The 13,138-nt window shown below is 35.0% G+C and overlaps 1 protein-coding gene across 1 annotated transcript in view; it reads right to left on the minus strand.

Moving 5' to 3' along the window:
- Nucleotides 1-2,955: 2,955 nt before the first annotated feature.
- The window catches only part of COL11A1 (collagen type XI alpha 1 chain), a 290,689-nt gene continuing 280,506 nt past the window's right edge, over nt 2,956-13,138 (minus strand). Inside the window, 4 exon segments of the mRNA XM_044002791.1 lie at nt 2,956-4,744; nt 6,392-6,625; nt 8,456-8,524; nt 9,957-10,069. Of these exon segments, the coding sequence (XP_043858726.1) occupies nt 4,598-4,744; nt 6,392-6,625; nt 8,456-8,524; nt 9,957-10,069 (563 nt within the window). The 3' untranslated portion in view covers nt 2,956-4,597.

Raw genomic sequence — 13,138 nt, forward strand, 5'->3', positions numbered from 1 at the left:
ACACTGTCTCTTTTACACAATAGTCCCAAATGTGCTTCTAAACTAGGAATTCATAATCACTTGGGAGTCTATGGATAAATTCCAAGGGGTCTGCAAATAGATAGGAAAACAACAACAAAAACAAACATCTTTATTTTATCTTTTGGGTTACTTTATGCATTATATGTATGAATATATTTGTATATACATTTAATAATGGTATTGACATTAATTTTTATATAGTGCTTTAAGATTTTCAAAGAACTTTTCAAATATTACTTCATCTTATTTTTGCAACAGCCCTGGGAAATAGGTGCTATTATTATCTCCATTTTAAAGATGAGAAAACTGAAATAGACAAGTAAAGTAATTTGCCCAGGATCACATGGCTAGTATATGACTGAAGTAGGATTTGAAATCAAGTCCTCCTGACTACTAGTCCTTCATTTTATCAACTGTGTCACATATTCTGAGAAAGAGTGGGTAGGTTTTATCACATTGTAAAAGGTGTCTATGACCAAAAAAAAAAGTTAAAGAACTCATCATGAAGGAAGTGGCAATGGTATTGAAGTGCATATTATCTCTTTGAATAGAATTAGAAATTCCTCAAGACAGGGACTATTTCATTTTTCTATTTGTATCTCCAGTACCTAGCACAATTTCCCAGTATCTATTACCCAAAATGCATTCAGTAAATGCTTGTCAATTGATTGGTTACTACTTTTCTTCTACTCAGGTTACAATTTAAACAGTTTCCCATTCTATGAGGATTCAAGGCAACACTATATCTTCTGTATTCTCCATCCACCCTGGTCTCAATGTTTAAATTTTGTAATAGGAAATAACTCACTTTGCAGGTTTAAAAGATTAAGTATAATATTTATTAAACATCTACTGTCTACTAAGCATTATATTAAAAAAGGGCAATGATGGGTCTAACCTTTGTTCTAAGAATTAAACAGGTCTTTTAAAATGCAAATACGTTTCATCCACATATTGCAAGGGATTCTAAGTTCTGTTATGACATTATTGGCCTTTGGAATCTTATAGTCTAGTAGAAGGATAAGACTTGTCAGAGAAATGAATAAATGCAACAGAGAATTATGAAACAAAATAAATTCTCTGTGAAGTTGGAGCATCTACACAGTCATTACTAACTAGGAAAAAAGAAAGGTTTAGGGAGTAAATTACGAGCAGAGGAAAATAGGATAAGCTTTTATATAGCACCTACTATTGTGCCAGTACTTTGCTAAAAGCTTTTTATATCTAGTGAGTATAAGGCCAGATTTGAAATTCAAGTTTCCTTGACTTCAGGCCTAGTACTCTATCTACTATGCTACCTCACTGCTTTGTAACATATGAAGTAGGTTTTTAAAGAATGGATGGGGGTGGGTAGGTGGCTCAGTGAATAGAGCACCAGCCCTGGATTCAGGAGGACCTGAGTTCAAATCTGGTCTCAGACACTTGACACTTACTAGCTGTGTGACCCTGGGCAAGTCACTTAACCCTCGTTGCCCCAACAACAAAAAAAAAAGAATGGATAAAAATTCAAGGGATGAAGAGGGGGAAGAGGATATGTGATAGTAATAAGGAATAGCATGAGGCAAGGCATGCAAATGGGAAAGAATTGGATGTCAGGATGGAACTAGTTGATATTAATAAGTAGAAATTTTATTTTAGGGATAGCTAGGTAACACAGTGCATAGAGTGCTGGGCCTGGAATCAGGAAGATTACTCTTCCTGAGTTCAGATCTGACCACAGACACTCACTAGTTGTATGACCCTGGGCAAGTCACTTAACCCTATTGGCCTCAGTTTCCTAATCAGTAAAATGAGCTGGAGAAGGAAATGGCAAACTGCTCCAGTATCTTTATCAGGAAAACCCCAAATGGGGTCACTAAGAGTTAGAGGCAACTGAAAATTACTAAACTAGGCAAGAAAATGTATTTATGGACATTTTTTTAAAAAGGGCAATTGGCGTGATAAAATATCTTATGTTTCTATATTAATCTAGTAGTCAAAAGACTTAAACACATATTTAATGTCTCCCAAAAACTTAGTAAGATGGAGAGCAGATGTCTTTATTTTCATTTATAGCAGAGTAAAGAGGCCTAAAGATGAACAAGTCCATCAGATTGAGCTGTAACAAGAACACTACTTTTATGAGTCAGTTGAATACTTTTTCTGTTACATTTTTCTATTTATTTCTTCAATTTGAAATCATTTCTCATGTGGAAATAACTGAATTTTTCCTGAAGATCAATCTGTGATATTGTGTTATGTGAACTGAATTTTGAGAGATTAGGATATGCTAGCTGGGTTCTTGTTTGTTTAAAGCTGGAGAGATATTGTTTTAACCAGAGTGGTCTTCTTTCCTGGTTAGGACATCCTCAGAGAGAATGATACTACAAGTAGCAATATGAGCTATTTGAGGGCAGGGTACATTTTTTTCTTTGTATTCCTAGCTTGATCACCTTGCTAGGTAAGTGGTGAGTGCTTAATAAATGTGTCTTGATTGATTGACTGACTGACTGACTGACTGACTGATTGGTTGGCTAGTTTGTTGAAGGAAAAACATGCTCCTGAAATTCAGAGGCTGATGTCCTTCCATATAAAATTTCAGGATTATTGTTTATTATTTATGCTTATTTTACATGTAGCATATATTTGAGCCTTTTTTTAGAAATCTTTCTTAAGGTGAATTCTCTTATGTAAATATTTGAAATGTAAGATATTCTCATCTTTAAAAGATGATAGTAATATATAGTATTCACTTCTTCATATACAGAAAGTTTCTAACTATTTGATTTTCTGGCCATTACTATGCTATCCTTCACTGACAAACTATTTCTGTATGGTTGGAGTAGACTAGAATGGTTTTACTGAGGATTGAAAATAGAATCTTAGCCTATTTAAGAAACAGAATGATCAATCCAGTTAGACAAGACTCGAGTTTATTGAGAAAATTCATATCTTCCTTCTGAAGGTGACAGTTACAACAAACTTGGGTTCAAAAGTAAAAGATATTCTGAATGACAAATGTTCAGTTTGTAGTCCCAGTTTTTACAAGTATACTCTTTCATGATAAAAGACCAGGTGAAAATGAGTCAGTGGAATCTGGTATCAATTAATTTAACAATTAAAATAAGAAATAATAACAAACATTTATTTTCAAGTCTTACATATATTATGAAAAATAGTTACAAAAGGATTGTGTTTGTGAAGTTTAAATCTTCATTCTAATTGAATCTATCTGGAAAAAAAAGTTCATAGGGAAAAGAAACCAACCATGGAATTTGGATAGCAACTTGTATAAATTGAGTTTAAAAATAGGCTCTTTTAATGAATAGTCTGCTCATATGTTGCTTAGCAACTAGATAGAATTACATGACCTATGGCCTTAATTTGAAAAAAATAGAAATTGTCATATTGGTGGGGTGGTCATATGCTATTTGGGACAACTATTTATTGTAATATCCAATTCAGGAAGTAAATTTTTAATCATTGATCATTAAAAAAACACAAATAATTGCACAAATTCATAAATAATTGCTTTGGTTCCAGTTTTAATATTAATGTGCATCAGAGAAGCACACTGAAAAAATGTTTAGATGACATACAAGAGAGGGGTAATGACAGATCTAACCTTTGACTGCACAAAGAATTAAACAGATCTCTTTAAATACAAGTACTTTTCATAAACATTATTTTCCCACCCTAAAATATAAACTTGCTTCCCTTAGGTATATACAGGTTTATAATGAAATCCTGGATTCTGAAAAGAAAAAAAAGTCTTGAGGTATAGCACCATAGAACTTAGCACCCTGGAGGATGCTGCTTCTGTTTGCAATTCATTAAAAGGTAACAACAGCAGAGAAGAGTTGATTTGAGTGTGTTGCCAAAGGTCTTCCAGTTTTTTGCCACCTGAGATTTTTTGGCGACTTCAAATAACAGAGCTCTTCAACATCAATATATACAAAGGGATTTTATTATTATTAATTATTAATTATTATTATTATTATTAACCAGAAAATGGAGTTGGAGTCACTGGAAATTACAGCTTTATTTCTCATAATACATACACAGTATTTATTGCCATCAACAGAGTTTTGTAATTTTTATAAAGTTAGAGCCAGATGCAATTCAGAGACACATGCAAGTTTTGGAAATGGACAAAGAAAATAACAGTATAGTACTGTACATAAAATAATTACAATTTATTAAACACATCTTCTTAGCACCTCCTGTGATGGATGGGAAGGAGCACCATGTCTTTCCTATATATATATGCTGTCGATGGATTTTTGTTTGCTTGTTGCTTTTTATAAGAATAGCACCAAAGGAATCCAAATAGGGGAAGGAGAAAAGAGAACAGGGAATGAAAAATCAACCCTAAGTTTTCCATTTCTGCCACAGTATATATGTCTTTCATGATTTTTGAATAATTTTAAGTCATGTGATTCTGGCCCTACAAGGGCAACACATTTTCTAAGTAATACATACATACACAGCAAGACATTTTCTACACCATCCATATTCAAAACTTGCATGTGGCATAAAGTGGACTGCTGGTACCAAGGTAAAATGTTTGTCGGTTTATATGTTCTTTGCCCTAATCTTAACCAAGGAAACAAACTGGGCCAACTTCAAATCCAAACTTCTGATTCTGATCTCCAAAGTCATTAATCATCACATCAACAATAGGTAATTGGTCTATCTTAGGAGTGTTGATTTCGATCACACTCTTTCCAAAGCCTTTTCTTGACTGTGAAATTAAAACAAAAACAAAAACAATGATTATATATAAACACATTTCTTGCAAAGCTTTCATGTGCTTTCCTAAGACCAAGGGGAGAGTAGAGAAGTAGAGAAGGGAATATTTCTAATTTCTAGCTTCTAATTTGTTATTTCAATATTGCCAATTTTCTTAGGTATTACTGAAAAATTTCCATCTGAAGCATTGATGATTACAAAATTACCAGGGCAATAGGAAAGATGGAACTACAGTACTATGCGCAACAAGGGAATAATATGCTATTAGGAGATGATCTAGAAAGCATAATATGACAATTGATCCTCTTTATGGGACCGCATTTCATAAGTGGATTATATTTTTATGTTTTTATCATTGAAAGCATGATACTATTCAGGAAATAATCATAATTAATTATTATGACATTAACCACTACAGTTTAACATTTACAAAGCAGCCAATCAATGGTTTTAAATAATTCTATAAGAAATAGTTTAGCAGCATATAAAGCAAAAATGGAAAAAAAAGTATTTCCACTTCATGCTTTTTTACTTATCATGACTCCTTTATATTTTCTTGATAAAGCTAGGTATCACTTTCTTGGTCATTTTTTCTAATTTTCGTTTGAACTCAATAATGCACACAAATCTTTCTTCACTGCTGTGACTTTGGGGGGTTTATTTACATTAAATTCTACTACTGCTCTGCTCAATGGAGGGAACAATGGCAGATTTTCAATTGAATGTTACTGTTTTCATAGAGGAATTAGTTTGAAGTAAATAAGATCCCAAATAGCAGGATGGTCTCCAACATATCCTGAAGATTGGCATTAAATGTTTACCTAATGGATAAGCATTATACAGTCCCAGCACATAAATAAAATTTGGGGAAGGGAATTGGGGAAAAGCAATCTCTTTGGAAAAAACATCATCCTGAATATTTTCCATCTGCCTATTTGCAATCATGAACTTGGATGGCTGTGAAACTGAGATCTTAAGTCAGGGTTTCAAGACTACTTGGCCATATATATATATATATATATATATATATATATATATATATATATATATATATATATGTGTGTGTGTGTGTGTGTGTGTGTGTGTGTATACATATACATATACAAATAAAAATAGCATACATATTTTATATATATATATATATATATATATATATATATATATATATATATGAAGGTGGCAATGAAATTGTGTGAGATTTCACTACTACTTTCTTTGCAATTTCTAGAATCTTAAAGTTATCATAATTTACTGAAATTAAATTTTCATGCCCATAAAAGCTATCTAAAATTGCCATAGGAATGATTCTCTGCTCAAATTGTTTATTAATGATTGTTGCAGGAAATACAGGTTCTTCACATTATCAGTTCAAAATAAGCATGAGCCATACTGTTGCTTGTTGTATGGCTTTAAAAACTAATCTTTCTTTGTTCACCTAATGGGACCACTCCTAGGTGTTCCTAATTCACTCTGTTAAGGACATGTTCGTTTTAAAGAACAAATCCCCATTAAAACTGGCATTCATTCACCAAAGAAATATGATGCAGGGCTGAATGGAGAGAATTGCTAAGCAGCCTTGCTATTCTGCAAAAGGAATAGGAAAAATAAAACAAAACAAAGAGTCTGATCGTCTACTTACAGCACAGCCATCATAGAGAGCTTTGATGTAAGCGTTGTTGTCATAAGACATCTCCTCATCATTTGATCCCAAGAACCGGAGTGCTTTGTCATGACTGTCAGATGTCACATCGTACCAAGCCACTGACTGATGACAGTTGTAGGTAAAATTTTGCCTGGCAGAGGCACTCAGAAGTTTAAGGAATGTCATTTGAACCATATTAATGGAATTCCCTTCCACATCCAAGTAAGACAGCTGTGAAGGGAAAAATACAGGCATATGAACATGTCTCCCACTCCCTACACTCCAAGACATCAAAGAAGGTAACCTCTGAGGATGCTAAATGGTGTTCAGGCACATTTAGATACATCTATTGACACATTCTGCATGATTGAATGGAGGCAGGCTTTAGGGATTAGAACACACAAAACAAGAATTCAAGGTTCAGAATTCAATTCTGCCTTCCTAGTTGTCAACTCTTTATATGCCACTAAAGAAATCATTTAAGCTCCTTGTTACAATTTCGGGATCAGTTAAAATAATACTTTTACGTAACTGGCTCTGCTATATCCAGAAGAATGCCGTTAAAGTTGAGACAGGTATACAAACATGCATATATGAATTTGGTTTTATAGGGGGGATATCATGAGTTATTAGATGGCAAAGTACTATGAAATAAGATTAGATTTAGTGTCCAAGGATGCCTACTATGTGACATTGGGAAAGTCAACCTAGCCCAGAGTTTCCTCATCTGTAAGCCTTTGGACCAGAAGGCCTGGGGAGGGGGAGGGGATGTTTCTTGCTCTCTATTTATGATGCTGTGACTTCTTTTGGCAGGATCTGTCAGAGCTTCTTGGCCACTGGTATAACCACCTATGAGCCAGCACAGAAACATTCCACAAGGAGGTATTAGAATAGAACTTTAGCAGAGACAAATATTAGATATAGGCAAAACAATATGAAATACAAGATCTGAACTTGTTATGTGGAAAATGTATTCATATCGTTGGGACCGCTAACTCTGAATAGAGTGATATTGGTAGAAATGTACCAAGGCCTTAAGGATCAAATGAAATATGAAAGGATCTATTTTCAACCATCCTATGACATTAAATAATCAAATGAAAACTATATACAATGTGATTGTTTTTTCAGATTGAACGACTTTAAATACATGATTATCTTTAAGTGTTTTATGAGAACTTTTATTTTTTTCTCTCACTTTAAATTATCTTTGGAAAACTGTAAATGCAAAAATGTTAATTTCATGGAAGTTTTTAAGGCTTAACTTATATCTAAGAAGAGAAAACTAAATTTGAGATCAGAGTAACTGGGTTCAAATCCTAACTTTGCCATTTATTCTTTGTGTAACTTAGAGTAAGTCACTTTCCCTCCTTAGGTTTCAGTTTCCTCATCCGTTAAATGAATTCTATGATCCTATAATTATGAAAAAATTAATAGAACAAGAATGTATTTTATTTTAAATAATAGAGAAAGCTTGACAGTGGATATAATGTTGAGCTAAAAATCTGTTTCAGTCCAGTCTATGCTAATGACAAGCTAAGTGGCCGTAGGCAAGTGATTTCTATGGGCCATCTGCAATTTTCTAGAGACATTGTGTGTATTATTTAAAGTTATCAAATGACCACAAAACTTAGGCTACCCGATTCCTTTGTCCTCCCCAATGGAGAGAACTGAATGGGCCTCAAAATGTCAAGAACTTAAACTCTTTTAGGTAGCATGAAAGGGTAGAAACCCCTCAGAAATATTATCTTTTTTACAGGGGATATTCCTAATATAATCATATTAGAATGCTGGGCTCAAGAAGTCAAAGAACTGTAGCATTTATTTGATTATAAATTTTAGCAAAAACTCAATGTGCTTCCTTTCATTCTGTCAGAGAAATTTTAGTCTGTCATTAAAATCTGAGAGTGGCCCATTGTCTGAATTGAGCAGTTTCAAGAATATGGAGAGGGATGCTTATAGTATGTAATTCAGCCTTTTACAGGGATAGTCTAGATTCACAACTGAAGCTTAACTTCTGATGGTAGCAATAAATGATTGCATGGAGCAACAATAACATACCAGTTTTCCTCTCTTAAATTCACTAAACCAGCTTCCTGGCTTCTCCTTTGGCCATGATGAAATTCTTACCTATGGTAAAAGAAGAAAATATTTGGGAATATTATCAAAAGAAGGAATCATGTGTCCCTATACATTTCTGGTAAGAAGAAGAAAACAAAATGCATCTTCTACACTATTACTTTGTTGAACTCCAAGGTCACAGGAAGAACAGGGAGGGGAAAAATACATGATACACTTCATTTTGTGAAATTCAGAGGACATTCTTCCTTACATTATGTGTCTTGGAAAATGTCTGGAGGTGGAAATATACTAATAGTCACAGGGCTTTGTTTGAAATCTTCATGTAGCTGGTAGTTCACAAAGATACTACTTTTTCTAGTGGCTCTCTGTCATCATGGAGAAATAAAGTCAGTATGGCCTGTGTAAAGGAGCCACTCTGAAGATCTCTAGCTAGGAAATAGCAGGCTCAGGGGACAAAAATCATGGCCATAGAAGTGGTTAACTCATTCTATTCCCTGTTGTATTTGAAGAAGTTTTATATAGCCTTGGGAATACAGTTACTGCCAACATTCAGAAAACAAAGGGGGGAGCAGTGTGGGAAAGGAGAGGGAAGTTTCACAATAGGAAACAATACTGATCATTGGGAGGGGAGCTTATTTCCATTTCCATAAATTTCTCTCTTGCCGTGAAGCTTGGCTATTCTCCACTGCATGGCAGGTAGGTGTGTAGTTTTCTTTTTTTTTTTCTTTTCCCATAAACACAAAGCCAACTTTTCCACTGAAAAGATCAGCCCCACATATAGCAACTTATGATGTCTTTAGGGGTTTCTGTACCTCTGAGCACTGCATATCATTTACTAGAAAAATGAGCTTTAGTACAAGAATACAAATGAAAACCAAACTCCTCCTATGTAGTGCAAGGAGTATTCTTCTTATACTTATGCTAGGGAAGAATTTGCTCTATATCATAGTGATTTGCATCGAGTTTAATTAGAAATGGAAAGCAAAACCATTTATAGAACAAAACGGCAATAAAGGTATTCACCATTTCAACTACTAGTTTAGTCTAGATGGACCATGCTACAGGAGAATGGTTTTTATTTTACTCCATATAGGCATTATTCTTCAGATATGAATGTTATTTGAATATAATATGCATCTTTGAACTATGTCATGAAATATTTCAGCTTGAATATTATATACAAAAAAAAAAACTGGTGCACAGCTGTGCTATGTCATGGGATATGGGAGAATGTTAGCAAGCAAGCAGGTGCATAGAAAATACATCTGGGCCAAAAGAAAAAAAAAAAGGGGAGGAGCATTTGTTAACTGTCTATCATTTCATGGCCTTACTCATGTTTATGCAAATGAAATATACTAATTACTCTGTAAGAAAAGCAGATATATGAAAATGTGACAGTATAATTCTTCTGTTTAGTTCAATATTGCAAAAACATGGCAAGAACTGTCAGCAGTCACCATCAAAACAGATTGGTACTTACTCCTTCAGATTTCTTGTCAGGGTAAATGCAAGTTTCTCCACCAGCTGTGAAGTTACAGTAAACTTTGAAAGAATCTCCTGAACAACCTTGATTTGGATCAATCCAATACTCACCTAAAAGATACATGATATTGGTAAAATGAAGAATCATTTATATAAAGAGTTATCATACTCAGAGTCAGCTAAATGGGCCTGGAATCAGAAAAATCTGAGTACAAGTCTAGCCTCAGACACTACTAGCTGTGTGACCCTGGGTAAAATCATTTAACCTTCTAGTCTATCTTAATTTCCTCATCTACATAATAATAGTTCCTCCCTCCTAGGATTGTTGTGAGGATAAAAGGACTTATTTGTAAAGTGCTTTGAAACTACTTGCCATATTTGAAAACCACATGCCATATCAGAGACTAGTTATTATTATTATTAAGCACATATATATTAATACCTATATAAATTGTATTATTGAAGAATAATTATCCACTAAGGTGAGAACCTGAGTTCTAATCCTGTTCTCTTACTAACTACCTTTGTGAGACCTTGGTCAAGTCATTTAAGTACTCTGGGCCTCAGTTTCCTCACTGACAAGATAATTAGGTTCCAGCTCTAGTGTTTGTTTTGTTTTTGGTGAGGCAATTGGGGTTAAGTGACTTGCCCAGGGTCACATAGCTAGTAAGTGTCAAGTGTCTGAGGCCATATTTGAACTCAGGTCCTCCTGAATCCAGGGTCAGTGCTTTATCCACTGGACCACCTAGCTGACCCCCAGCCCTAGTTTTAACACAATTCAATTCAGTTCAGTTCAACAAGCATTTGTGAAACATCTGGGCACAAAGACAAAACCTAAAAAGTACTCGACCTCAAGAAGCTTATATTCTATTGGAGATTTATGATGCCACAGTCTTATCTTAATGTTTCATTGTGAGACAGAGATAACTGGTTGTTTCATGACAGCAGAGCCCAAGTTCTAGAAATGTTTCATGAATGGCCTGGTGATTGATTGTATGCCCTTTTTTTTTTTTTAACTCAGTTTAGCTACATTTGGTGGCTCATCCCCAGAAAGTCAGACACTAGAAATAATCTATATTTTCTTGATGCTACAGGAGATCATGAAGTTTTCCGTTGGTGTCAAATCAATTCAAAAATCATTCAATGCCAGGCACTATGTTCATTCTGGTGATACAAAGAAAGGCAATAGTCCCAGTCTTCAATGAACTCCCTAATGGGGGAGATAATATGCAAACAGCTATGTCCAAACAAGCTATCTATAAGAGAAAGTGGAGATCATCTCAGAAGAAAGGCACCAACATTAACTTTCTACTGCATCTTTTAAAAGAAGAGATATATTAAGGATAATGATCTAGAATGACAAATAGCTTTAGCTTGCCCTAATTATAATATACCACAAAAATTTATGCTTTAAAAACATGAACCTTGGGGCAGCTAGGTGGCGCAGTGGATAGAGCACCGGCCCTGGAGTCAGGAGTACCTGAGTTCAAATCTGGCCTCAGACACTTAACACTTACTAGCTGTGTGACCCTGGGCAAGTCACTTAACCCCAATTGCCTTTCATATAGGCATAGATTCTATCCAACTCAAGCTTCAGTAGTCAGTAGTCATTATTGCCACCTGGAGCAAAGACCACCAGATTTAAAGAGAAGATTTGCTTCTGTATTCTTGATCCTGAGTTCTTAGTGGATCTCTGCCAGCTATTTACAAGCAAGGGAAGCTTTAAATACCAGCATGACAATGGATTATGCATGACTGAGAACCTGAAGGGCAGTTTGGAAAGGCTCTTCTCCAAGAGCTAGATAGATAAATGACATTTCTTTGGACAAAACAAACCAAGAAATAGTGGAGGTGTCACAATCTGCACTGAGGAAGTATCCTCATAATCATTCATACATCTTCTGAAGTTATGAAAAAGTCTAAGTGTGTTACTTCTCTGCTCAGATGCCTTGAGTGATTCCTGCCACTACCTACAGGATTATGTCTACAGGCACAAACAGTTGAGGTCAGTTTGCTCTGTAAGCTTACATTCTTCCCATAAATTCTCTATCCTCTTTCTCTATTAATAACTTACCCTCCTTTTAAATTCTAAACCAAACTCTGTGTCTCCTTCTAATCCCTCCCCAGCTACCTCAATGGACTCTGAACTTAATCAATGCTGTTTGAAATACTTATGGTTTATACCTTTTTATTTGGTATAGACAAAACCTAAAAGTAGCAGAACCCTGAGCATCTATCTGAGCTACCAACCCCAAATGTCTTAGCTAATGTAAAAAATAGAAGAATTAAAAAAAATAAGAACATCTTTGATTAAATAATATGCATTGGTACCCCTCTTCAATATTTGTGTATGTTTCAAATCTCATGACTAAATTTCAGATTCATTTAAGTAGGATCTAGTATGATTTTCTTTTTTTTGTGAGGCATTGAGGTTTAAGTGACTTGCCCAGGGTCACACAGCTAGTAACTGTCAAGTGTCTGAGGCTCGATTTGAACTCAGGTCCTCCTGAATCCAGGGCTGGTGCTTTATCCATTGTGCCACCTAGCTGCCCCCCCGGCTCTAGTATATTTCGTGTGATGATCTCTATATATGGAGTGCAGGTGATGTCATTGAAGTGTAACGCTCGAAATGATACCACCTACTGGAGACTTACTATAGAAAAGTGCTGTGATGAAGTAAAGGGCTTTGAAGGCAAGACCAGGAGTCTTTTCTTTGGCGTCAAGAAGTGACGTTGGCTAGCGGGAGGAAGAAGGAAGAGACTGGCCCTCTGTCTTGCTCTTTTTCCTAAGGACGCTGGTGGAGAAGGGAGCTAGAAATGCACTCTCCCTTTAATAGATAGATGAATATAGGCCTTTCTCTCTCTCTTTACCAAATTCTTATTCTCCTTAATAAATGCTCAAAAGCCTAACTCTGCTAAAGCTTATAATTTATTGGTGACCACTCATTAGATATTTTAGACAGACTAGCTAGAATTTTAGCCCTTAACAGAAGAAATAGATGATCAGGAAAGTAGTTGGTACATTCGTGTAAAAAGAATAAGGGTAAAAGATGCAACTCAACAAATTCATTTAAACACTTATTATGTACCATATAGTGTGTTAAGTTCTGAAAAGACAAAGACAACTATAAATCATTCCCTTCCCTCCTGAAGCTATTGTTGTTCTTCATTCTCTTTTTTT

The sequence above is a fragment of the Dromiciops gliroides genome, chromosome 4 (assembly GCF_019393635.1).
Source record: "Dromiciops gliroides isolate mDroGli1 chromosome 4, mDroGli1.pri, whole genome shotgun sequence".
Classification (NCBI taxonomy): domain Eukaryota; kingdom Metazoa; phylum Chordata; class Mammalia; order Microbiotheria; family Microbiotheriidae; genus Dromiciops; species Dromiciops gliroides.